This window comes from Stereum hirsutum, assembly GCF_000264905.1.
Source record: "Stereum hirsutum FP-91666 SS1 unplaced genomic scaffold STEHIscaffold_3, whole genome shotgun sequence".
Classification (NCBI taxonomy): Eukaryota; Fungi; Basidiomycota; class Agaricomycetes; order Russulales; family Stereaceae; genus Stereum; species Stereum hirsutum.
Window position 1 is genome coordinate 810964 of NW_006763133.1, and position 24627 is coordinate 835590.

A 24627-nucleotide genomic window follows, 5' to 3' on the forward strand; every position below is an offset into this window, starting at 1 on the left:
TCATCATGCATTCACTACTTGAATAAATACTTGATAATGCGAAACGCAAAACAAAAACAATAGAGAAAGAAAATGCGATGAATTGCTCCCCGGTATACGGAGGTTGAAGGGCTAAGACACAGACAGCAGGAAAGCATTGACTGAAACCAAAAGAAAAAGAAAAGGGACGAACGCTACTCAAACTGGACACCGGTTTACCAACTTTTCATGCTCCGTCAAACATCAACAAAAAAAAACGAAACAAGCAAAGACTCCACTACTCATTATAACTATAGCGTATCTTCAAAGTCCATAGAATACGCACACGTCTTTCCACAAACTCGGAGCGAGCTCAAGCTCTTGCGCCACCAACAAGCCTCCTGTAGAACAACAGGTATGCACACCGGTCGTCCCTGTCCAACCCACTAAACACATCCTCTTGCCTCACGTCCGAGACGAGTTCATCGTCAATTCGGATCCAGCCTTCGCGGGGTTTCACGCCCCCGTCACGGTTGGGATGCAAGACGTCCAAGGTGTAATGACCGCCCGATGCGGAGAGACCGTGGTGGTAGAGAACTGAAGGAATTCAAGTAGCCGTCAGAAATGACTCATTAGGCGAGGAAAGGTTCGATCGGCTTACCTCCGTAGAGCTGATACCTCGCCGGTGGACCCACTTTCTTACCTGGGGCCATGAGGTCTACGCGCCGAATCAGTACATTGCCAACCCATGAAGAGAAGTGGATGGTTGAAGGACAAAGTACTCACCGCTCCCAATATCCAATTCGGGCCCAAACTCTACCATCTTGCCGAGCTTCACCACCCCCTTCGCGTCCACGTCGTAGAGGAACCTCTTCAGATGGAGCACCAAGATGCGTGGCAAAGCTTCGATGAGGATCTGTTGACTGGCTTCGACGGGAACGCGGGTGGTCGAGTTGGTCACCTGGACGGATTGAGGGATGGAGATGCGAGCGAGAGCGTCTTTGATTGTGTGAACGGATTCGGGCTGAACAAACAGGGGGAGTGGAATGTAAGGAAAAGGGGTGAATCAAATACAAGACGAAACAAACCTGGATATCGAGCTGTAATGACCTCCAATCTTCGACCATGACCGAATCGCGCTGTCCTGGCGCACGGAGCGTAGACCTGAACTTGCCTCCGAATATCCTCGTGATAGGGGACTCCGTCGACTTGACCTATACCCGCATACAATTTATCAGCACCAACGACCCAACAGCTATAGAAAGCATGAGGGGCAACGGAGAGAATGAAAGCTTACGGTACGCGTGACGACGCTCTTGTTCTTCTTCCCCACCTCCATCCATCCCTCCTCCTGCGGTGGCTCCTCCACCTTCTCCTCGATGTTCACCGGCTTTTCCTTCTCCGCTTTAGAAGGAGGGTTTATCGCAGACAAGAGCGACAACAACTCTTCTTCCAGTGTATCCAGATAAAACCCGAAGAACTCTTCCGCGTCTTCCTGGTGGCCACCCTACAGAATCAACAACATATCACAGGTTAGCGACTTATGTCATAACACAGAATCTGACGGAAAACGAAAGGCAAGAGAGACCCACCCGCATATTGTCAAACCTCTTCTTTTCCTTCATCGCATCATACACATAAGTCGGCATGAACGAATCTAACCCATCTCCCTCTCCCTCATCCTCCTGCTCCCTCCTTTCCTTCCCCTTCCCATACCCATTCGGCCTCCTCTCCTTCTCCTTTTCTTTCGGCTCCACCGGTCCAAACTCTTTCAAGAATCTGATCGTCGCATCTACGAGTGGCGTATCTCCCTCCTCATGCACCTTCACACCATTCACTGGCGTCGCAGTACCAGAAGCCTGACCTGGAGTCGGACCTTGACTTTCAGGAAGTAACTTGCCAAGCTCGGTCATCAGCTTCCAAAACGGAGGACAGTAAACCAGCAACTGCAACACAGCGTTCGCGAAACACATATTCCCGCTATTGACCAAGCCTCTCGGTCTAATCTTCGGTGGCTGCGACGCTGCCTTTGGAGCAAGACTCTTTCCAGCGGCTGCTGAAACGACAGCGTGAGTACCAGAAAGGAGGTTGACGAGCTCTGTCTTGCGTGCGGGTGCGATGCGAGCGGGAGGTGGAGATGCGGGAACGGAGAAGCCGACGATGGACGAGGTTGGAAGGCTGCTCTTAGAGGAGGACGGGCTTGCGCCGTCGTCCTTACGGAGGAGAGAAGCCCATGTCTTCTTCGGCGCCGGAGGGCCGGGAGTAGGGGCGGGAACGGGCTTGGACGTTGATGCTTCTGGGGTAGCGGCCACGGGTGCTGCGAGTTCGGCCGCAGGAGTCGAGGGCTCTGGTGCAGGAGCAGTAGAGGTAGTAGCTTCGAGGGTCGAAGTCACAGCGTGTTTACTCTCCGTCTCCGCGGCAGTGGAAGGACTGGGAGCATTCTCAACCTTCGGTGCCACAGAAGACTTGGACGGAGTCTTGCGGTCGGGCGACTGAGTGATAGCAGCACCAGAAATGGACACCGAAGTGTTGGTCGAGAGAGGCGACCCAGGCATGGGAGTATCAGGCGATGTACTCGTGACAGCCGACGACGGAACATCGCTCTCTTCATCTGGTTTCGAAGTAGTAACAGCTTCGACCTCTACCTCAGATTTCTTCTCCGGTTCCTCCGGTGCGTGAGCAGGAACAGTAGTAACGGAGGGAACGGGAGGTGGTGGCGAAGGCGGCGGCGTCGATACTTTGAGGGATCGCTGAATAACGATCTCGGGCGGACAGGCTCGTGGAGAGATGATGATTCCAGGAGCATGCGTAGGGTCGTGAGGGCGCCTGGACCAGATGGCCCAACCACCAACGGAGTTCGAGGACGGCGTCGACGTAGAGAATTGAGATATTGAACTCGATACGGAGGGAGAGATGGACATGGCTTGACTGCGAGAGTCTGGAGAAGGAGAAGGGCTAGGAGGTCTTTCCAATATGGCCGGCTCTTCGGATTGTGTCGCAGACTCAGTTTCGATGGCGAGTGTTGGAACAGATGCATTAGATTCCTCAGGCTGGGGCTCCGGCTCTGGCGCAGATGATATTTCGACTGAGGCGAGATGTACCTCTGGAGGCGGAGCAGGCGGTGGTTCTGTTTTTATTTGTTCAATATCTATCTGGACGAGCGGTGCTTCTTCCTGTCTGGGCGGAGGATGTGCTGGCGCGGCTAACGGAGATAACTGTGGCGGAGGCGGAGGCATAGTCATTTGTTTTGGGATAGGCGATGCAGCTCCTTGCGGCGGTACTGTTGGCAGTGGTGGTGGTACGTGCTGAAGATGTGGGGGTAGGTAATGTTGCTGGTAACCGTTAGGGTGTTGCTGCTGGAGATGTGCGTGGGTGAAGGTAGGAGAATACGGGACCGCTTGTGGGTGAAGAGGATACTTTTGAGGGGCGAGTTGCTGGTGATGCTGGAATGGACTTGACGGAGAAGGGGCTGGGGAATGAGGATGGTGTGGCATGGGCACATGAGGCTGATGGTGGTGAATGTACGGCGAGTGCGGGAGTTGCTGGGGTTGGTGTTGGGGATGCATTTGTGGCGGAATGTGAGACGAATGATAATTTTGATAGCTCGGACCACCGCCGCGAGAGGCTGCTGGATGATAGCCGCCGCGAGTGGGACCAGGAGCAGGTACGACACGAGGAGACGAAGGTTGGGCTGGGACGGGATGCGCGTGACCGTTCATGACAGGGTTCGGTGCAGGATACTGATACGGGTATGGGACCGGTTGGGGGTGACCATTCATCGGGGAAGGCGCATAACCGTAAGGCATAGGTGGTTGGTGGTAGTAAGTCGATGGTCCGGAATGAGAGTATGGAGACTGAGGGCCAGGCATGGTATTCTTATGCCAATCTGCTCTGGCTATTAGTACGATTTGTCACCGCATGATAAACAATGATTTCATACAAAAGTACTGTCCGGTACTGTTTGTGCTTATAAGAAGGTTATTTTGTTGTGCTGAGTATGGGTCCCCGTTAGAACGCCACGAGCTTCAGGTGAGACGACGAAGAGACCTCGTGCGAGAGGAAAGCGTGCTTGGTGACTAAGTCAAGTTCTAGATACTTCCTTCCAGGCAGTTGATAGCGCAGTTGTAGGGTTCAAAGAATAACCTGGCGTCGAACAGAGTAGCTAAGTCGTCGGGGATGATGATGGAGGTGCAGAGCAGGATGCAGGAGACGACGAGGCGTGCTCGTCCTCGGAACAAGACTCGCAAGCCAAATTCCAATATACAGCTGACGTACATTCCCACGTTCACATCCTGATCTTATCAAAATAAATCGGGCTCCGATATTGTAAATAATTGTCCACTACGTGGCGAAAATCAAGAGAAAATATACTGATGTACGATAGCTATGAGCAAAATAGACAGACAGGTAGAAGTGGGACCACTAGGAAGAATAGACAGCGGAGGTAAATAAAACGGGACTATAATAACAATATATGGATTCAAACATTCAAAACAAGACTACTCAACATCCGACGACGACCCACCCTCACTCCCACTCTCAGCTCCCTCCCTCTCCTCCACCTCCGGCGTCTTCTTCCCAACATTAACTCCACTCACACTTCTCCCCACATTCGGCCGCCCCCCTGCACCTCCAGGTCTTACGCCAGAAACTAACGACCCCGACCTCCCTTTCGTCATCGGATGGCCATGCCCGAGACTCGAAGAAGATGATCCAGGACCGGTACCTGCGATAGACGAGTTTCTCATACCCAGTCCGAGCATGTACATCCCCGACGTGGTCCTCTGCCTCACCCCGGGACCGCCGCTACCTCCAGCTACGCTACCGAAGCCGCCATTGCGAGGTGAGCCAGGACTAGGGATGCTTGGGTTCCACGCCGGCATGGGAATCCGAAGGTCCAATGCAGCGAACGGATTTGCCTGAGTCTCATCCGATGGTGTACGGTTGTGTACATGACTAGTCGGGAAAGTATGGGCGTGAGCTTGAGCTTGAGCTTGAGAATGCATAAGTCCTGAAGAAGGCGCACGACGAAGACGCGGTGAGGTCATGACGGATCCAAACGTCGGCGGTGCAGGCGCGGGACTTGAAGACCTCGAAGGCGCGAAGAAACCAGCGGCCAATTGACCCCAAGATTGTCCTTGCCCCCCACCCACCGACTCTGAATCTGGAGATGGAGAGGCGTCGCTGCTCTCAACGAGTCCATGCACCGCCCTCTTCACACATGCAATGTCATGTTCCAAATCTCCCAATTTCCGCTCGAAAATCTTCTTCGCCCTCTTGACAGCATCTTCCTCCTCCACCTCTTCGGTGTCACCGCCATCACCGCTCAAAGCTCCAACAAACACCTTAACCGCTTTCTCAACCTCCTCCCTCTCCTTCTCGTTCGTGATAGCCCCGGGTATCGAGAGCAGCGTAACATAACCTCTCGTTATTCGTTCCTCATCTGCGATACGGATCTCGAGCTCAACTCGGGCATCTTCGTTGTAGTCATCCAAGCGAGAAACTGCGGTTTGCAAGAGTGATGCTTGCTGCGCCTGTGCTTGAGCTGATGCGATGGTGGGGGATGATTGAGCAGGGAGGGTGGATAGCGTGTTCTTGAGATCGAGAAGGGCGAGGTGACAATCTCGGAAGGAGCGTTGAATTTGGTCGTACCGGTTCTTCACTTTCGTTAAGTCATTCAGGAGAGGATGTGCTGGTGGTGGGGGTGGTGGTGTAGGAGGCGCAGGTAGAGGTGATGGTGGTGAAGATGGAGCCTGAGGCTCCGAGGTAGGACCTTGGGTATCATTGTGTTCCTCATATGGTGAGGTTGTTTCTGGATGGGAATCGACGGGCGGAAGGGTCTCGGTAATGGACAGTTTGACCGGCGAATTATTTGCCGTTGTGTGCGACGAAGAAGTTGACGGGAAAGACACCTTGGCAAAATCTGGGAGGGAGGATGCGGCTGTAGGCGAGCGCGGCAACGAGGGAGGTCTAGAGTAGTCATCTGCGAGTCGCGGTGAAGGTTGAAGGAGAACGACTGAAGGAGAATCCAACGCTGCTGTGAGGGGAAGGGCAGGAGAAGGGGGTTCGGTATTATGATGAGTGCTTGTCGAACCATTCTGCTGAACGACAGGAGAATCGATAGCTGAGGGAGGTGGCGCTTCGTGACCATTGCTGTCGCGCTGAACCTTGAGCACCCCGTTCCCGAGTGTGTTGACAGCATTTCCCCGTTCATCGAACTCTGTCCTAGCCAGATTTCTCTCCAACTTCATCCGCTTCTCCGTCTCCATCTGCAATTCCTCAACGAGCGTTTTGACCGCATCCTGAGCGGCCAAAATTCTGGCCAGACTTCCAAGGCCCGAATCCACGCCTTCTTGTCTGTTGCTGCCGTTAACCAGAGCCAACAAGTCGCCTGCGTCCTCAATGACCGCATCGAAGCCCTGCCTCATCTGCTGAACGTCTGTTTCACCGAAAACAATCGGCCCTTCCTCGTCTCCTTCCCACTGTAACGGCTCCAGCGAAGACCTTGCAGTAGTTTCCCTCGCTCTCCTGATCCACCTCTTCAGTGCCTCAGCCAACGCGTCTTCCCTCCCAACAACCGCTAACCTCAACGCGATCTCTCGTCTTCTCCCGTACGCCTCTCTGGCAAGTTGTTCCGTAAGTTCGTCAAGGGCTGTTCTTAATCGCTCGGAGTGTTTCCGCTCGGATCTAAGGGTAGATTGAAGATTTGACAGCTCGAGATTGAGGGTAGCGGTTGAGGCGGTGTGGCGGGCTTTGAGGTTTTCGATGGATTGTTGGAGAGTGTCGGTTGTTGACTGTGAGAAGCGCCTAAGAGGTACGGTCAATTTAGGGCTCGTAAATGAGAAACGAGATGTACACACATATATCTCGAGACCATCTTAGCAGCGGCGTTGTCATCGGCCTGTAGTTTCGCTAGCTCAGCCCTGGCGTGAGCGAGTTCAATACGATCCCGCTCTCCAGCTTTGCTCTCCGCGTCATGCTTCGCCTCCGATATCTCCAACTCCGAATGCAGTCTCTCGATCTCTTTCTCAAACTTCTCCGTCTCCTCGTTAAACTCTTCCAACAACTTCTGCAATCCCGTCCTTCCATCTTTCAGGCCGTCGACCAAGCCCTTCGAACTTTCGGTCCCGTTGATCATGCTGGACGAGGACGACGTATTTGAAGAAGTGGCCGACTTCCTCCCTTCGAGCGTCCTCACCAGATCCGCGTACTCTCTAACCACATTGTCCGTCATCTTCCTCTCTTCCTCTGCACTCCTCAACCTCCTTTCCAAATCCCTCCTCTGCACCTTCCCATCCTCCTCCCTCGCTCTCGTCCTTGCAGCGAGCTCATACGCTCCCTCGACCTCATGTTTCGCCTTTCCTAACTCGCTAAGAGCGTTGGCGAGTTCAGTCGTACGTCCCAGGAGAGTTTCTTCCGTGAGAGTGAGTTTGTCGGATAGACGACGGAGGGCAAGGGTCAGTTCGGGGACTTGGAGTGAGGCGGGGTGAGGAGAGATGTCTGGGTGGGTATGAAGAGCTGCGAGTTCTTCCCGGAGGGCATGATTCTCGCGTTCGAGGGACTGACAGCGTTCTAGCGCGAAGGTAGAGTCGAGCGAATGCCGCTGCAGCTTGAGGGCCGAACTATGGGCTTCATGCTGTAGAAGCAATGCGTAAAAGTATGTAAATTAAAGCCACCGAGGACAAGAAACATGGTCAGCTCGTTGAAATTGCACGTGGATTGTGAGTATAGCATGATGCAGGGCTACATATGCGCACCTGGAAACGCGAGACTGCTGCTCGGAGACTGGATAACTCGAGCGCGAGCGGATGATCATCGTTTATTTCGAGCTCTGACACGCCCGCCATCGCGGTGCAACGACTTCGTCGGAGTCGTGTGTAACAACGAGCGCGCTGACAAGGTAGATGGCGGTAAAGTCCACGCTTTCGTGATCATGGCCAGCTCACGGAGAAGACGCGCTTGCCACGTTCATAATCCAAATAAATAAGCAGAACCCCTAAATAAATTACGGTAAAGGGGTTAGCGGAATCATGTTGAAAAAATATCGTAGAGGTTATCTGGCCTTGTACAAACCCACCATCGTAGACTCCTTTGCGAAAAAGCTGTCATCTCCAATGCTTGCAAAGTCAGCCCGTAGAACTTTACCTATACCAAGGTGGGCGATGCAGACCAGACCGTTATCACACCGACTCCTTTTAGACTGGAAATCCCTCCGAGCACCCCGCCCTATTCACTTTCATAACCAGCTGGTACTCAGTATATTCTCGTGTCAATGAAGCTGACACTGCTGTTGCCACTCGGCGCCTCGACAAATCCCCTGAGCCAAAGAAACTACAACCCTACCGCTCAGATCGCTTCGAGTGGTCGGCCTCTCGTGAGCGCAGAACCTCTTGGTCCAAATGTCACTCGGCGCCTTCTTCTCGACCTGGGTGTGGTGGGCTCAATTGCAAGCTCAGTGCTCAGCGCTCGACGTCTTATTGACCAGTGAACACTTACTCTCTGACCTCCTTGTGATGCGTCAAACGCGCTGTTCACATCTCGGGGTCTGTGGCATCCATCATGCATCCAGCGCCCTGCCCTTATCCTCGAGTGTACGACATTCAGGGTAGTATGCCCGATGCCGAGGCGTTCGCCGTCGTTACTGTCCGAGTACAACCAACTGCCTGGGGATTGCAGGAACTTCAACAAGGCGTTGACGATACAGTGGGGACTATGCTCTCAGTGCCCAACGTTTTATTCCTTCGGATTTCCTTGTCATTTGGATGCATCGATGATGTCTGCTGCTTATCTCTACTCAATGACTTCTGCGCTTTTCCCCAGACGGCGTAGTGGGTAGTACAAGTAGTTAGCGCAGGACGTTCTATCACCGCCCCCTGATGTGAAGTCCCTCCGAGCAGCCCACACTCTTGTGTGTGTGTGTCCTTCAGCAGGTCTGTACGCACTTCAGTCGAGCACATCCATCTCATCACAGACGCGCATCCAGCTACGAGGTCAGCTCTTGAGCGCTCGAAGGCTTCCAAGTGCGGTTTCGGCTCAGAGTAGGCCGGGAACCAACCAAATCACTGCTGTCCCTAGGCCTATCTACTCTTTTCAACTATGTAAGTCAAGTATTCGGGGGTATATATACTGAGAAGTTGACCGTGCTACTTTTCATTCTCATCTACCCATTCACATCTCAATCGACCATCCTCTCCTACTAATCACTCATCTTCTCTTACACCGTTCGTCTTAACCGCATCCCATCCCAACACAACATGTCTAAAGGTCTCGTCCTCGTCACCGGAGTCACTGGGTACGTCCCTATAATACCTTTTACACCGTCCTATTCACCACGTATCGATATTAACTTCATAACTCTTTATTCAGCTTCGTAGGCACCGCCGTCGCGCTAGCCTACTTCGAAGCAGGCTACACCGTCCGCGGCACCTGTCGCTCGCAATCCAAAGCCGAAGAATGGATCTCCCTGTTCCCACAATACAAGTCCAAATTCGAGTACGCCATCGTCGAGGATATAGCCGTTCCGGGTTGTTTCGACGAGGCGGTGAAGGGTGTGGAGATTATTGCGCATACGGCTTCGCCTTTCACTTATGATATCAAGGTGGGTTGTTATTCGAGTCCCTTTGCTGTGGTATACGTTGGCAGTGCTGACGCAAAACAACACATAGGACAACGAAAAAGACCTGCTCCTCCCTGCCATCGCCGGCACCCACAACCTCCTCTCCGCCACCTCCCTCTCACCCACTCTGAAACGCATAGTCCTCACCTCCTCCTTCGCCTCCGTCTTCGACTTCGCCACCTTCCCGGCCATGGGAAAGACGTACACCGACGACGTCTGGAACCCGGCGACGTACGAGGAGGCGAAGACGCATGCGCATCCGGGGTATGTGTATTGTGCGTCGAAGGTGTTGGCGGAGCGGACGTTTTGGGAGTGGATCGAGAGGGAGAGGCCGGGGTGGGAGGGCAGTGTCGTTTGTCCGCCGTATGTCGTTTTTTCTCCCTCATTCGGTTTCGTCTTCTTGGGTCGGTCCATGGGAGGTACTTATTGAACCGTTACTTATGATCGTCTAATATCCCGCTCAGAAACATCTACGGCCCACCCCGGCAACCCCTCTCCTCCCTCAGCTCCCTCAACACCTCCACAAAAGACGTGTGGAATATCATGAGCGGCGCGTACAAAGAAGGGCTCCCGCCGACTGCGATGCCGGCGTTCGTGGACGTAAGGGATGTCGCGCTCGCGCATGTGAGGGCGACGGAGAGGGAGGAGGCGAAGGGACAAAGGTATTTGTTGATTGGAGGTGTTTATGTGAGTTTATTTTCATTTTATTTTATTATCCCTAGGCTCTCCGAAGGTGATTTTTGCTGACCATCATTTCACGATTGAATCAGACAAACGAAGAGATCGCGAGCATAATCGCACAGAGTCACCCCGAGCTCAATGACAGGCTGCCCAAGGTCGACGACGCTTCCAAGGTCAACCATGACTTATTGTACGACTCTTCGAAGGCGCAGGAGCAACTTGGAATTCAGTTCATTCCGCTGGAAAAGTGCATTAGGGATACGGCGGATAGGTTGGTGCAGATCGAGAAGGATCTGAAGCATTAAGTACTTGAGTACTGAGGAGGAGGGTTGGAGTTTCTCGAGGGTCCTGGGCTGGAGCTGTGTTGGATTATGTTAGATTATGGACGAATATTGATGTCGGGTGCTTCGTCGACTATACTATAGATTTATTTTAATGACTGTTGACTTCTGAACGAGAGGTTTTTACAGCTTTTTTTTTTGTCTTCAGGGAGGAAGTTCATAGAAGGGGAATGCTTAGGAAAGGGGCATTATAGTATAGGTTATGCCAAAATTAAAGTGTCAGACTGAGAGCAGAGCTTCCACCGTATCGCCAACGCCGTTCGTTGAGGTTCCTGCGTTGCTACAATTATGATACTACAAAAACCGGATAGTAGTATCAACTCTGCGACGGAGCTGTCGCCATACCACCACTTTCACCACGCGGCCATGAGATGAAGCACACCCCCAAACCCCTGGTTCAACACAGTTTACCGTCGGATGCGGCTAAAATTTACAGGTCCCTGCACAGATACACCAACGACGAGAACAGAAAGACGAGGAACGTTTCTACTGACGATGCTTGACTCGAGAGCAGGAGGGCGATGCGCCACAAGTTCTCACGGTGAGGAGTACGCGTACGTTACGTAATAAGGTGGCCTGCACCACGGCCGAGGCGGCCTGCCCAACGCTGCTCACTCGATGTCCCAGTGCTCTCCATAACCCGTCCTCGACGCCGACGACGATGACAGCCTCCTTCGCGGCCTATGCGTCGCAATTTCTAAATCGCCAGAAGAACGGTGGATCGAGTCTGACCTCGTCACAACCCATGTTCTTCTCCTTCACCACACAGGACGACGGCTCGCGTGCGGGGAACGAGCACGATGCGGACCTGGATGATCTTGATGACCCGCATCTGAGAGCGAGCGGGGCGACGACGAGCAGAGGAGATCAGTCGAGACGATATGAGAGAGACGACGACGACGACCCGTACCTACGACTAGACGAGGACGAACTCGCACCGGCGCCAGGGGCCTCGAGGTCACGATACGATGCACACTCGATCCCTCTTCTACAGTCCAACACTCTCTCGGACACCGAGCCCAGCAGAGGCTGGCTTGCACACCAGTCGTCCCCGCTGCGCTCGCCGTCGCCGCCGACGTCGTCGTCTGAATCAGAGCCAGACTCACCGCCAGCCGACCTAGTGAACCCCGGACTGGGCAAGAGCCATCGTGCTCATCCTGTGCCGCCACCGCCGCCAGTGTCGCTCTCACTGACACAGTCGCTGCTGCCGAGAGACGGACGGACACGACCGCTCGATGTTTTCTCTTTGCCCGATCCACGGCATGTCGCCCGAGGGAGACGGAAGTACAATGACTCGATATGGACCGCCGTCTACTGTGCCAGCCTCTCCCTCTGCATCTTCTTCTCCGTCCTCATCCTCTTCTTGACAAACAAACCTCAGAACTATCCCTCCAAATTTCCTTTTCCGTACACAACATTGTTGCATACCGTTCCGCTGCTTACGATCCTCACCTTCGTTAGCGCCGTGGTGGCGTACGCTCATATCTTGCTCCTACGAGTCTTCGTAAAGCCCGTCGTCTTTGCTACTTCCGTCTTCGTTCCTGCTACTCTCTTCATTTCCGCAATATGTGCATTCGTGGGGAGCTTCATGTGGGATGGCGATACGACACCCACTTGGGGAGAGACATGGGGGTGCGTAACCGTCTTATCGTCCGTCGCCACACTTCTCTAACTTTTTGTGTAGTCTCCGTCTCTTCTCCCTCGTCCCCTTAGTTCTATCTCTTCTCACCGCCCGCCGTCTCGTCAATCTCCCACGAGACATTCACACAACATCCGCCCTTCTAACAATGGCCACCGACCTGCTCTACATCAACCCCTTTCTCCTCGCACTCTCACCCGCAGTCCTCCTTTCCGCCCTTCTCATCTCGATACCTTTCCTCACGCTCATCTTCCGTCTGCTCCTTGTCGGGCACTTGACATCTCGAGGGGGTCAGGGCGAGTGGCAGATCGAAGGATGGGCAGATTGGGCGATCTGTGCCGTCGTGGCGGTATGGCTGTGGACATGGGGACTCGCAAGGGGATTACTACGCGTATCGACCTCCGGCGTCATCGCAGCATGGTACTTTTCCGAGTACGTCCCCTTCTCATCTTCTCTCCCCGTTACCCCAGCTCACTCTGTAATCTGCGCACGTAGCCCCGACCTCCCACCTCCCCCGCCCACATCAACACACACCATCCACGCCGCCCTCTTCCGCGCCACACACTCCTCCCTCGGCTCCATAATCCTCTCCTCCCTAATCCTCACCTCCCTCCGCATCCTCGCCTTCGCCTCCCTCTTCCTCCGCACCGTCCCCTCCTACCTCTTCACCGTCCTCCCCATCCCGCTTCCATTGCGGCCGTATGCGACGACAGCGGTCTGGGGCGCGGGGATGGCGGCGGGCTGGTTGGAAGGCGTGGGCGGGAATTTGAGCGGGTATGCGTTGGTTTATGTGGGGATTACGGGGGACGGGTTTTGGATTGGAGCGAGGAGGGGGAGGGAGTTGGTTAGGAGTGTGGAGAGTGGGGGTGCGAATGCGAGGGGGGCTGGAGGAGGGGGGAGGTATGGGAGGAAGTTCAAGACTGAACGTGCGTCGCTTTCTCACTCCCTCTAACTGACTACTGTAATACTCACAATCATGCGCCCATACCGAAACAGCCCCCCTCACACTCCTAACCATCGCCCCCCTAACACTCACCTTCCCCTTCGCCCTCTCCACCTACCTCTTCGTCGCACACACCCTCTCCGCACCACAACAGGCCCTGGGCGCGTCCGTGCTCGCGGGCGGCGTGACCGCGCTCGTGGGCTTGTTCTGTGTGGGGCTGGTGAGGGATGTGGCGGATACGCTGTGGGTTTGTTATTGTATTGATAGGGAGAGTGGGGGTGGGAGAGGGGAGAGGGGGAGGGTCGTGCTTGAGATGGTGAGTTTTTTTGTTTTTACTTTTTTTTTTTACTGTTGTTTTGTGTGGATGCTGATCGCGCTGGCTGGTCTCTTAGTTCGAATACGACGCTCGACGAACTAACACTAACACTTCCCGCTCCGCACCACCCCACCAACACCAACACCAACATCCCCACACCCACACCCACACCCGCGCCCGACCCTCACACGCACAGTCTTCGTCCTCACGTCGCCAACAACAACAACAACAACAACAGCGTCATCAGCCCCCGGTCCCGAAACCCAACCAGCCCATCTCACAGCGCGTGAACGAGCATATGACGAGTCCGGAGTCGTCGCCTGAGTTGGGGGATAGTGTCGAGTTGCCTCTGGGGATAGGCGAAGATGTAGGTGGAAGGGGAGGAGGGGCGGTGGTGTTTGATGAGCGGGAGGAGGAGGAGGAGGAGGAGGAAAGGAGGGAGAAAGTTGGGAGAGGGTCGGGAGCTGGAGTGGGAGTGGGAGGAGGAACAGGCGGAGGGAGAAGAGAGGATGAGGGAGATGAGGGAGATGTGGATCCGTTTATGAGGGATATGGATGATGAGGAGGGTGGGGACGATCGTCTGCAACATTCGCATTCGCATTCACATTCACATTCTCGGCATTCGCATCAACACCAGGATGAGGAAGATAGAGGGTACGGAGAGTACGATGATAGCGACGAGGAGGACGCAGCAGCAGAGGAGGAGGAACAGGAGAGGTTACGGATGGACCTCGCCTGCGGACGTCCTCATCCTCATCCTCATCCTTCACAAAGCCAGGCCCAGTATCAATACGGACAGGGAAGCAGGAGCGGAGTGATAGGGATAGGGATGGGGACAGGGATGGGCGCGAGTCAGAGTGGGACGATGGGGACGAGCAGTATGAGGCGGGCGAGGGACGAGGAGGAGGGGATTGGTATGGGTGCGAGTACGGGTACGGGCTCGGGGATTGGGGCGGGGGGGTTGTCGGGGTTGTTCCCTGGTTCGGATCTGTTCTGAGCTCGGATTACTTTTTGACGATGATGCACGATGATGTCTGTGCGTTGGAGGAGAGTGGGCGGTTGCTTGTATATATATTAGGTTGTGTTTTCCCCTATGGCAGAGTAGGATCAGGGGCGAGAGGCGAGGCGAGGCGACAGAGAGGGAGGGGTGTTTCTCTTTGGTGACCGCACGGTTTCATAGATTTTCCTCTTTTTTGCATGACCTGGTACGTACTTACTACTTACTTACGATCTGATCTGTAATATATTTGTTGTGCTCTGTGTATTGCACGTTCGACATTCGTTATGGTTTTTATTTATCATCTTCCCAGTTGTCCTTCTGAACGGCGTCTTCCATCTGTGTCCCATTGCATACCGTGGGGCTACCAAAGAGGTGTGGGCGGTCATGACTCATGACGAACTGCAGTCGACGGGTCCGAGCCTGTCGCGTCCTGCCATCGCGTCGATTTCCACTACACCCATTTTTTGTTCAGGTTGAGGGAGTCAAGTCGTTAGGAGAGGCATTGTGTATCCGACAACAAATGAGATCCCCTCTGCTGTACAGGCATAGTATGCATGCCTCAACGTTCACAGTGTAACGCAGACCCTTCCGCACTACGATTTGTAGACTTTTGCTCTCGAAGGTGAGCACCTCTGGGTTGTTCGATTTCGATGTCAGCCTTTGGAGACTAGCCTAGTAGAATTGCGCAGGCCACTCTCTTAAATAACGTAAGTACGCACACTCCCGCCTTTCTACTCGACTCAACCACTCTGCTCCCCCTCCCTCTTATGCCCTCCCCCAAACTCCACCTTTCCCTTCCCCTTCACACCATCCTCAATATTTTCCGTACTATCCCCCGACTTGCCCGACTCCTCCGATAACGCCAACACATCGTCCACCTCAGAACTCGTACTCGACCCACCCTCAAACGTCCAACTTCCCGCCGTTGGCGTCGTCTCGCCGTCCGCACTATGAAAATCGCCAAAATCGCCGAAGTTGTCGAAGGAGGCGGCGCCTTGGACGTCTTCGCCGGAGAGATTGGAGGGGAAGGTGAATGGGTCGGAGCCTGAGGCGGCGGCGGCGGCGGTGTCCGAGAAGGGTCCGAATGCGTCGTCCTGTTGGGTGTGCAGTGTGCAATGAACGTAGTGCATTAGACGCATATATCCAGAGTACTTAGGAGCGAGGTGTGAAGACGGTGAACTTAAACTTACTTCGTCATCCGCAAATGGATCATGGAACGGACTTCGCGAGGAAGTGTCTCCAGGTGGCCGGAAAGCGTCCTATTACCCAGTAGGGCAATGTCAACTGCGCGTCGCACGAACGATGAGAGATTTTTGGCGGGAGCACATACATCAAATCCACTTTCACTCAGCGGTCTTCGTTCTAATCGCGGCCGAGTCGACACTGGTGGCGGCCTGTCCAGCTCAAAATTTGATTGAGAAAGCCATCCCCCGTCCTCGTCATCCGAAGCGTCTGACGATGACGAAGAGCCACCAAACTCGTCTGGCGAGTGCATCTCCTGTGCCAGGTACCTCGCGAACTGGAATTCATGGTTCTAGAGTGTTAGAGAGGGCATTTACATCAAACATGATGGACAGGTGAGTACTCACGGTCGGATGACCAGCGGGACTGAAATCCTCGTCGTCCTCTTCTATTGGCGCCGGTCCAAAATCCGCACTGTTCTCCCTCGTAGGTCTCGCCCCCGTTGCCCTTCTAAACTCGCCCTGCATGTCCTCCTCCACAGTGCTCCCACCACCACCGCCGCCACCACCACCACCCGCACCGCCACCCGCACCCCCACTCGTATCCTCCTCGTCTACCTTCCATTGACTACTCCCCGGTCGACTCGATCCCGCCGAAACCACAGGCTTCCCGCCACCCAAAAGTGCCTGGTCCCGTTTCTTGGTCTCGTTGTATCGTCCGGTGACATACTCGTCCCAGTCAGGTTGAGGTGCGAATTTGGCGATGATCAGTCGGAGGTCGGGCGGGAAGTGTTCGAGAGCGGTGATCACGTCTTCGGAGATGAGGGTGAGGTGGCCCATGTAGCCTAGGCGGACACCTTTCGGTTTTGCGCTACAGATGAATGAATATACGGTTAGATTGACAACGACGGGATAAATGTTGGAGACGCACCTTTCGGCATCGTTCCGTCTCTGACCTTCTACTATCCGGCTCATGAGCTTCGCGTCCTCGAAGAGCGAGATCGTAAGAGCACGGTTGACACCCGCGTCAACTCGTCCCGTAAGTATCTGGTGGATCAGGTCATATACGACACTATGCAGGAAATTATTCCACGGGAACTCGAAGAACAGATCCTATACCATTCATCAGCACTGGCCACTCAAAAAAAGAAAGAGATGTTGAATGAATCGAACGAGCTTACCAACAACGTCCCAATGACGCCCACATCCAGAAACCTCTGCTTAATCCTCTCCCCGACCGGCGCCGGCACATCCCCGTCCAACTCTTTCACATCCTGCACCGTCAACCTCCTCGAACTCCGTCTCGAAGCCCTCGACTGTCGCCCCTTTGTCGACCCCGAATCTGACCCCAAACTCGCGCTCGATCTTCTTCTCGGCCCTAGGATAGGGGGAACGATCTCCGTGGCTGGAGAGAGTGTGACTGGGGAGAGGGAGGTGGGGGCGTCGGTGAATGGGATGGGGATGGGTGAGGAGGAATGGGAGGGTGAGGAGGTGATGAAGACTGGCGGGAAATCGACTGGAGAGCGAATGTGGATCGGGGAGGGAGGGCCAGAGTTGGATCCACTGCCGCCGCCGCCACTACCACCACTACTAGCGGTTGCACTGGGACTACCTCTACTAGAAGGCCTTGGTGGATCGTCTTCCATAGCGATATCCTCCATAGCATCGTCATCATCAGAACTATTCGGCTCATCTCCATCGCTCATGTCGTCGTCCGAATCGAGTAGGGAGGACGAGTCGTGCGAAGCACCGTGTACCGGTAGTTCCATCGCGGGCTCAATCTCGTCGGCGTCTTCGTCCATTATGTCTTGGTCTCTATCTTCACCCGCATTCATGGAAATGATACGAGCCAGATCTTCCAGAGCAGAGAGACCGCCTTGCAGTCGACCTTCAGAGTCGTACAGGTAGTTGTATTCGGCTGGTCGGTTGAGGAGGGACATGCTAGAGCAGTGCAAAAGCTCAGCGTAGAGCTCGCAGATGCGGTATCGTTCGAAGGTGAGGGGTGTGATGCTTCCAAGTGTCGTCGAGACGGGTCCAGTCTACGGCGTAAATCAGGACCGTCACTGGTAGAAATGCAAACACAGTGGGCATTCGTGCACTCACCAACGATCTCGGCGCTTTGAGGTACTTATGCACCTGGTCTAGCCGGTCACAGAATATCTCTAGCACAGGTCCAAGATGGACCACGCCCATTCGATCCACCATCTCCCTCATCGACCTTTCCAGCGTTTCTCGGCTTTCCTCTGCGGTGGGGGGCTGTAGTTGCTGCTGAATCTGTATAAGCCTATTACGGAGTGTGTGGAATAAATACGGCTCGAAGTAGTCGGAATTGTTCTGGCGGATGAGTTCTATGATGATGCATATCGAGTTGACGACCGAGGATGTCGATGATTCGAGTGACGGGAGGACATCCTGAGGGTCGTGATCTGATTCGTCGTCTTCCTTCATCCCCTCATCCTCCTCCTCCTCCTTATCCTTGCCCTTCACATCTTTCTGCTTAGTCTCTACGCTCCTTGCGGGCGCACCGCCACCCTCCTTATCCTTATCCTCCACCTTCTGAACCCCCGAAAAATCATCCAAGATGTACTCCACCAGAGTCTGCACATTATCCCTCTGCGCCAACTCCCTCGCAAAACGATTGCTCGCCGGCCCATTCGACAATCCTTCCGTGAGTCCCGCGCCAGGAGAAGGCGCAGCCATGGAGATTATGTTCTTGATGAGTTCTGCGACGACGGTGTGCATGTCGGGGGAATAAGATGGAGATAGACGACCGATGAGGCGGGCCATGAGGTTTTCTTTTGCGAGCCACTAGGGGGCTGGGTATAAGAGGAGCCACATCGAAAGTACAACACAGGAGAGTAGAGAGGGAGTCGGTTGAGAGGGAAGGGGCAGGGCGGGAAGAGATGGAACGAAGTGGAGAGACATACCTCTAGGACACCAGCACCGGCAGGTTGTTCGTCAAGTTGAATGATGCGCAAGAGGAGGTCCGAGAAGGCTGGTGTTTCGATGTGCTGCAGCAGTCTTTCCACGACTGACGGCTGTGACCAGATAAACTCGAGCATCTACAAATACATCAGACAGGGACAAAGAGAGCCCAAGAGATTTTAGAGAAGGTTAAGTTAAATGAAAACGGGACGAGAAGGGTGTGCAAACCTCTGCCGGTTTCTTGGTGAGGAAGACTGCATTGATCTTGGCAAAATGTGTGGCCATCACCATCTCTGTCTTCATGTCTTCCGCAGACCTGTCGAGCACCGTCTCCCAGAAAGGCACCATGAGCTGCTCGGTATTGTTGAAGCAAGTCTCGACGATGGACCATATCTCGCTGCACAGAATCTCCGTCGCAACATACGGGTATCTTCATCCCCACAGCAAACCTAGGTCAGCATCCCCTCGCAGTTCACAGTGCAAAAGTCAGATGATTAACACGCACTTATACCTTCCCTGCTCCTCAGACTCAATCTGTCCCGTAACATGTCCAATCAACCTCTTCAACACATCCACTCTCTGAAAATAATCGATGAGCCTCGTATTCTGCGCCTTGCACTCCTGCAGCACGTCTTCCTCGTCCATGATAGCTTCGAGCGAGACATCGTCCTTGTCGAGCAGGGAGTCTATCGAAGACCCGTTATGAAACCCGAACCTGCAACACAAAGACGCAAAGTATAAATGAATAAACAGTATCGCGAGCACGCGACGTGTTGAGACGAGTTTAGCGCTTAATTCCTCCCCAACCGAACGGATTGACGAATTAGGGGAAGTGGGGATTGAGCTTTGCATACCTCCAGAACATGACGAGAGCTCTAAATTCCGTTTAAGTGATTTACAGAGAGGGTATTGGTATTGACAAGAAGTAGAGCATAAGTAGGTTAGGTTATGGAGGACGTAGTGCGCGAGCAGAGTGATTCTGAAGTCAGACCGCTGTTGGTTGTGTGTGGCGAACTGCTCGGCGGATACATCCGTGGGTGGGTGGCGAACCACTCAGTCAAAGCGTATTTTGGAGCGAAATCATACATGGAGGCAGCTCATATCGTTCGTATGTATGTATAGACTTGTAGATACCGTCAACGATGGCTGAAGACAACTAAATATCCAATACTAAAATATGTCCAAAAGTATACAGGTAGGTACATAGGGCAAATGTTCCAGCAGACAGAGAACCATCGACAGAAGAATGAACATGCACCAAATTCTCAGAACTACGATCAAAGCACTCGTCAGCATATGCAAGCCACAATGACCGCAATCAGTGAAAAGAGTGCTCACCCGGATCTGATACGACCCACTAGCCTTCGTCAAGTACCTCACCCACTTGATACTATGGTAATTGCTCTTCTCAAACACCTTCAAGAATCTCACAATCAATCCTGACGACGTGAACATCAAAACCTGGAAATCGACGTCGATGGGCGGACGAGCCCAGACTTGTCTTCGTGTCGTGCTCGTGAGTTCTGCTGTGGCGCTGAAGGTGCATTCTTGACCGCCTTGTATCCTTTGCATCCTGCCAGACCCAGCAAACCACAAAGCATACTATGAGTATTCCATGGAACGGGAGTAGACTGCGGAAGAGAGGCGTACTTCCAAACAACAACATTTTCCCCAGGAACGTACTTTGCCTTTCCGTTCTGGACTTTACAGTCCACGCTCGTCGTGTTCAAGGGCGTAGGTATCCGCAGGACGACGTTGGTGGCGGAGAGCTTGTTGTTGAAGTTCGTTTTCAGGACGACGACGTACGAGACCTGCGTTGTTCCGATCTCGTTCACCGTCGCAATGATCTTCAACGGAAGCTTGACGTTTGAAGTCGCTCGATACCTGTACCCAACCACATCACACACCCTCAGTTCGGTAATTAAACGGAAAGCGGATGGGATATGGTCGCATGACAGAGAAATATGCGGGAAGATGAAAAAGAAGAATGGGGGAAAACACGCACGTCATGAGCTCAAACTCCCCATCCGGCGGAATAAAGCTGATAGTCCTCGTCGAGTCAAACTCGTTCAACCTCACACACTGATGGAACCGACAATCATCCAGCTCGACGGCGTCGATCGTCCCCTTCTCGCTCTTGTCGATCACGAGCTTGTCGTTCAGGCCAAATTTACATTCTGGGGTTCCAGTGAGGTAGGCGCGCATGACAATGTGTCCATCGACGTCCGCGCGGAGGACGGTTCCTACATGAATTTATAGAGTAGGTAAATACGGCGCTGTTGTAAAGATAGAAGGCGACGGGACGGACCTTTCGCACTCATGCTGAGGTTGACTGTCTCCACCACATCGACGAACGCCTCGTTCTTCTTGTATTTGACATCACCTCTCCTCCAACTCGTCGCGCCAGTCGCTTGTGACGTGATCTTCGAGGACTCTTCCTACACGCCCCATCCCATCACGACCCAGCAGATGTACTCCATTAGCACCTACCCTGACTGAGAAAACGCAAAGGGACTCACAGCAGCAATCTGGGACGAAATCACGCTCTCTGTCGTAATGTAACTCTTCAGGGTATCGATCTCGCTGTTCTGGGGGTATCCAAAGTCGTTGATTTCTATAGCGCATGAACCAACAACCACGTATCATCAAACCACATAGAAATACATGAAGTGTCATGATGTCAGCCTTGGATATATGAAGCAAGGAAGGAGGGGTGCGCACCATCAATCAACTCATATATAAGCACAAAATTATTCTTCACGGACTCCTCGTCTACCTTGCCGAAGTAGGATTTGCAGATCGAGATGACGCGGTAGCAGAATTCGAACACCAGCGCTGCATTCGCGTTATTCCTATGAACCATATCCATAGCAAGTGTATTAGGCTCAGCATGCGATACCATTTCTAGAGGATCAGAGGAGCGCACTTCGTTACGGCGACGAGGTAAAGGTTGTTTATCCTAACGTGGAAGAAACTTGTCGAGCCGAGTGTGATTATGGGAGACCGGACGTCGCTGCTGGAGATCACTTGGATGCGAAAGACGTCGGATATTGATCGACTACACGACGATCATGAACCGGTCAGTCACACAGATACACGACAACGACGCAGGGTACAAGGTATGAGATAGTGCTGACCGTACGTCTGGGCGATAAAGACGCGAGATGAGGACCTAAGCATCGTTCGAAGAAGAGGATAGGGCCACAGATTGAGCTTCAGTTACCCCAGACCATGGGTATGACGGAGACGTACTTCGCCCTTCTGGTTGAAGATAAAGAATGCCTGTCGGGCAAAAACCATTAGACATTATGTCTCAGTAACTGGAGAGATACCCTACCGAGATCATTATTGCTGTTAGCAATGCGAGTCGTACGTTGGTGGCAGCAGTGAAGTGGAGGTCGGTCAACCACCTCCATTTACGCGCCGAGCACTCTGTAATGGTTCGACTACATGCGGTATGTTTTACCCACGCCTGACAGTTGATCGGCCCCAGGCCATGCGCCGCCTGGCCGCACCAACTCCCATGTCACAACAGAGTATCTCTCAGCGTTGTCGAAGGCTCGCGGTGCTCGCAGACGACAGATCGTCGTGCTCTGATGCTCGCCACAGTCGAAACTTCACTCACAGACCACAGAAATCCGTTGCCTGATGCATGCCACAGTTAGACGGTCCCTCGCTCTCAGCGTTGTCGAAGGCTCGCGGTGCTCGCAGACAGATCGTCGTGCTCAGACGCTCGCCACAGTCGAAAACTTAGCTCACAGACCAAAGACATCCGTTGGGCTTGCGGTCCATCCACCCATTTGCGGCATTGTCAGACACTGGTTTTTATACCATGTCACAACAGAGTATTGACTTTGGCTCTAGAGAAAAACTAGCTTGCCAGAGGTGCCCTTGGGCAATTAATAGCTCATTGTTAAGATTTTTCTGTCATCTTTGCGAGTGTTGTTGGTGTCGTCCGATGTTGCCCGAGACATCCCGAGTCACTCCGGTCCTCACCGTACTCACCGGCCGCCACACAGTTCTTTCAAGGTGGCGTAATTGTGTTGTCATCCTCCAAGACCCACGATTATGGGTGTACACACCATTGAACATATATCGTTCTCAGCGTCCTCCGAATACAAGGTACGCTTGCAAGTATTGCGAGACCCTCATTTCAGCGTGCGATGCTATCATCGACGTCTTCCTCAACAATCTTTGGGATCTGGAGAAAGTCCAGATCCGCTTTCTTCGTCGCCTGCTCCATCTTAGGCGACGGAGCATGTACCATGTTTTATTCTCAGAGACTGGGCTCATGCCTCTCCGCTTTCGACGCCTCATCCTCGCCCTTCGTTACCTCCGATATCTCATACTGCTCCAACCACGTCACTATGCTCGGTGCGCTTTCGAAGACTCCTTGGACCTCGCGCGGACCGGAAGGAGTGGTTGGGTCGGCGACCTGGCCATCGCTCTCGGGCGCTTAGAACACCCGGTTCACTTCGACTTCATGGCCGATGTCACCGTAGATGTTGTTGACCGGCTGACTGAAGAGGTGGAGGCCTCCAGCGAGCTGTGGGTCCGCTCCATTCTCAACAGCTCTCCCAAAACGTGGCTCCTAAGGGATCGCGTGGAGATTAAGAAGAATGGATCCACGGATGCCAGCGCAATTCTTTTCCGCCACTATCTCCGCATTCCTGTCCCCTCTCATCGATTCGCCTTCACCGACATTGTACTGTCGAATCATTCCTTGGCGGTCGAGATGCTTCGTTGGAAGTCTCGGGAACGACCTTACGAAGTGCCAAGGCAGTGGCGTCTCTGTCGATTCTGTATACAGTTGGGTGTTCAGTGTGTAGAGGACGAGACCCATGCACTTTTGCAGTGTGTCTCGAACGAGGAATTACGCGACCACCGGGCTGCATTTTGGGACGAGCCGGTCGTGCGTGCCTCGGGTGTCAGACACCGTGCGGACTTGTGGGAGGATTCGCAGAAGTTGAGGTTCATGGTTCTTAGACCGGAGCTCGCGGGCGTGCTAGGGAGGCTTTGCAGTAATGTGTTACGAGTGTTCGAGAGGACTCCCCTTTTTGTACCGCCAAGAGCGTTGACAGAGGAGATCGAGTCGGAGTAGCAGTAACCTTGTCTTTGAGAATTTTTCCCCAGGTTCTGGATCCCGTGAGAGGCCTGATATCTCTCGTAGATAGTTATGTATCAGGGCATATTGTAGGTATCACAGCGGTAAAGGTTCCCTGGTGGATTCCGTAAGTAGTGTAACGGTACTTATGTTGCTACGGATAGGGGTATTGGTCCTCATGGGCCCGTTTTGTACCCTGAATATAACTTCCTTCCTTCCTTCCTTCCCATGAGTGACTATATTACCTTTGTATAACGGAGATGGCGCGGTTTCGTTTGTATGTGTTTGTTCTCACCTCCTCTCTGTCAGACGGGGTCGCTTTCACTCTCATGCGCTCGCGTTTGTGTAGGAATTTCGCATTTTTGCCACATTTCGTGCCATTTCGAGCGAGATCGTGAGTTTGGAACTCCGCCCGTGTGAACGTCTGTACTTTCTCACGGCTTTCAATGGCCTCCCTCCTATCTTCAGCCTGCTTTTACTTCCGCGATTGTAGTCTCGATGCGACGATTTCTCTCACGCAGTTTCATGAGCTTGCATTTGCGAAGGAATTTTATTTTTTTCACCCCTTTATGAACGCGATCCAGAGTTTGGAACTCCGCCGGCGTGGACTTTTGGACTCTAGATCTCTCACGGCCTTGAATGAGTTTCCTCCTAGGTCTTCAGCCTGTTTTTACTTCCGTGCTTTTAGTCTCAATGATCCTGTTTCCTCGATGTTTTGTTTTTCCCGTTCATGAGCGACCCGATAAATATTTTATGCACGCCCTGTTTATGTGGTATCTTTGCCCTCCACCCGAGAGTCGTTAACGAAGTAGACGCCACCTGAAAATATATGTCGTATTTCAAATTGGATCCAGTCGGAGCGCAGCTCTGACGAAACTTGTGTCTACACAACCAGGAGGACCTCTGAGTCTAAGAAACTCGAA

At 53.3% G+C, this 24627-nt stretch overlaps 7 protein-coding genes across 7 annotated transcripts; 3 read left to right on the top strand and 4 right to left on the bottom strand.

The window, feature by feature from the left end:
• Window positions 1–4: 4 nt before the first annotated feature.
• STEHIDRAFT_118804 (cysteine proteinase) lies at window positions 5–4126 on the bottom strand. The gene is made up of 7 exons (XM_007300750.1): window positions 3899–4126; window positions 1551–3844; window positions 1256–1465; window positions 1047–1172; window positions 745–982; window positions 620–676; window positions 5–555 (listed from the first exon to the last, which is right to left on the bottom strand). Exons 2-7 carry the CDS (start codon window positions 3825–3827, stop codon window positions 332–334), a joined length of 3132 nt encoding a protein of 1043 aa, XP_007300812.1. The 5' UTR covers window positions 3828–3844; window positions 3899–4126; the 3' UTR covers window positions 5–331.
• A 150-nt stretch (window positions 4127–4276) lies between these two features.
• On the bottom strand, window positions 4277–7892 carry STEHIDRAFT_166020 (uncharacterized protein). The gene is made up of 3 exons (XM_007300751.1): window positions 7716–7892; window positions 6819–7594; window positions 4277–6765 (listed from the first exon to the last, which is right to left on the bottom strand). The coding sequence occupies exons 1-3, from the start codon at window positions 7803–7805 to the stop codon at window positions 4458–4460; spliced, it is 3174 nt and encodes a 1057-aa protein (XP_007300813.1). The 5' UTR covers window positions 7806–7892; the 3' UTR covers window positions 4277–4457.
• Window positions 7893–9212: 1320 nt separating this feature from the next.
• STEHIDRAFT_153504 (NAD dependent epimerase/dehydratase) lies at window positions 9213–10560 on the top strand (the record flags this gene model as incomplete). The annotated part of the gene is made up of 5 exons (XM_007300752.1): window positions 9213–9250; window positions 9325–9556; window positions 9624–9937; window positions 10039–10261; window positions 10345–10560. 5 exons carry the CDS (start codon window positions 9213–9215, stop codon window positions 10558–10560), a joined length of 1023 nt encoding a protein of 340 aa, XP_007300814.1.
• Window positions 10561–11223: 663 nt separating this feature from the next.
• On the top strand, window positions 11224–14762 carry STEHIDRAFT_166021 (uncharacterized protein). The gene is made up of 5 exons (XM_007300753.1): window positions 11224–12228; window positions 12281–12667; window positions 12731–13161; window positions 13232–13494; window positions 13571–14762. The coding sequence occupies exons 1-5, from the start codon at window positions 11258–11260 to the stop codon at window positions 14489–14491; spliced, it is 2973 nt and encodes a 990-aa protein (XP_007300815.1). The 5' UTR covers window positions 11224–11257; the 3' UTR covers window positions 14492–14762.
• Window positions 14763–15149: 387 nt separating this feature from the next.
• Window positions 15150–19555, bottom strand: STEHIDRAFT_166022 (SAPS-domain-containing protein). Its single transcript, XM_007300754.1, has 11 exons — window positions 19455–19555; window positions 19106–19315; window positions 18829–19030; window positions 18603–18737; window positions 17779–18483; window positions 16857–17714; window positions 16607–16788; window positions 16084–16546; window positions 15825–16013; window positions 15685–15753; window positions 15150–15588 (listed from the first exon to the last, which is right to left on the bottom strand). The coding sequence occupies exons 1-11, from the start codon at window positions 19463–19465 to the stop codon at window positions 15235–15237; spliced, it is 3378 nt and encodes a 1125-aa protein (XP_007300816.1). The 5' UTR covers window positions 19466–19555; the 3' UTR covers window positions 15150–15234.
• Window positions 19556–19718: 163 nt separating this feature from the next.
• Window positions 19719–21900, bottom strand: STEHIDRAFT_92082 (clathrin adaptor mu subunit; the record flags this gene model as incomplete). The annotated part of the gene is made up of 10 exons (XM_007300755.1): window positions 19719–19871; window positions 19939–20173; window positions 20251–20484; window positions 20606–20843; window positions 20909–21038; window positions 21120–21214; window positions 21322–21452; window positions 21527–21658; window positions 21738–21772; window positions 21853–21900. The coding sequence occupies 10 exons, from the start codon at window positions 21898–21900 to the stop codon at window positions 19866–19868; spliced, it is 1284 nt and encodes a 427-aa protein (XP_007300817.1). The 3' UTR covers window positions 19719–19865.
• A 952-nt stretch (window positions 21901–22852) lies between these two features.
• STEHIDRAFT_36222 (uncharacterized protein) lies at window positions 22853–23533 on the top strand (the record flags this gene model as incomplete). Its single annotated transcript, XM_007300298.1, has 1 exon — window positions 22853–23533. A coding segment is annotated over one exon (681 nt), but the record flags the coding sequence as incomplete, so codon positions are not given.
• Window positions 23534–24627: the final 1094 nt, after the last annotated feature.

Excerpts from the sequence above, each read along its gene's own strand:
- STEHIDRAFT_166022 (XM_007300754.1), bottom strand. Across the intron at positions 16,014-16,083 it reads GTCCCGCTGGTCATCCGACC|TTCGCGAGGTACCTGGCACA; the intron begins GTGAGTACTCAC and ends CATGAATTCCAG. Across the intron at positions 15,589-15,684 it reads ATCCATTTGCGGATGACGAA|GACGACGCATTCGGACCCTT; the intron begins GTAAGTTTAAGT and ends CACACCCAACAG.
- STEHIDRAFT_166020 (XM_007300751.1), bottom strand. The coding sequence starts at position 7,805 with ATGGCGGGCGTGTCAGAGCTCGAAATAAACGATGATCATCCGCTCGCG. Across the intron at positions 7,595-7,715 it reads CAGCAGTCTCGCGTTTCCAG|CATGAAGCCCATAGTTCGGC; the intron begins GTGCGCATATGT and ends TTGCTTCTACAG. Across the intron at positions 6,766-6,818 it reads AAGATGGTCTCGAGATATAT|GCGCTTCTCACAGTCAACAA; the intron begins GTGTGTACATCT and ends CGTACCTCTTAG.
- STEHIDRAFT_166021 (XM_007300753.1), top strand. The coding sequence starts at position 11,258 with ATGACAGCCTCCTTCGCGGCCTATGCGTCGCAATTTCTAAATCGCCAG. Across the intron at positions 12,668-12,730 it reads GCAGCATGGTACTTTTCCGA|CCCCGACCTCCCACCTCCCC; the intron begins GTACGTCCCCTT and ends CTGCGCACGTAG. Across the intron at positions 13,162-13,231 it reads GAGGAAGTTCAAGACTGAAC|CCCCCCTCACACTCCTAACC; the intron begins GTGCGTCGCTTT and ends ATACCGAAACAG.
- STEHIDRAFT_118804 (XM_007300750.1), bottom strand. The coding sequence starts at position 3,827 with ATGCCTGGCCCTCAGTCTCCATACTCTCATTCCGGACCATCGACTTAC. Across the intron at positions 1,173-1,255 it reads AGAGCGTCGTCACGCGTACC|GTCAAGTCGACGGAGTCCCC; the intron begins GTAAGCTTTCAT and ends ATGCGGGTATAG. Across the intron at positions 983-1,046 it reads CATTACAGCTCGATATCCAG|CCCGAATCCGTTCACACAAT; the intron begins GTTTGTTTCGTC and ends CTGTTTGTTCAG.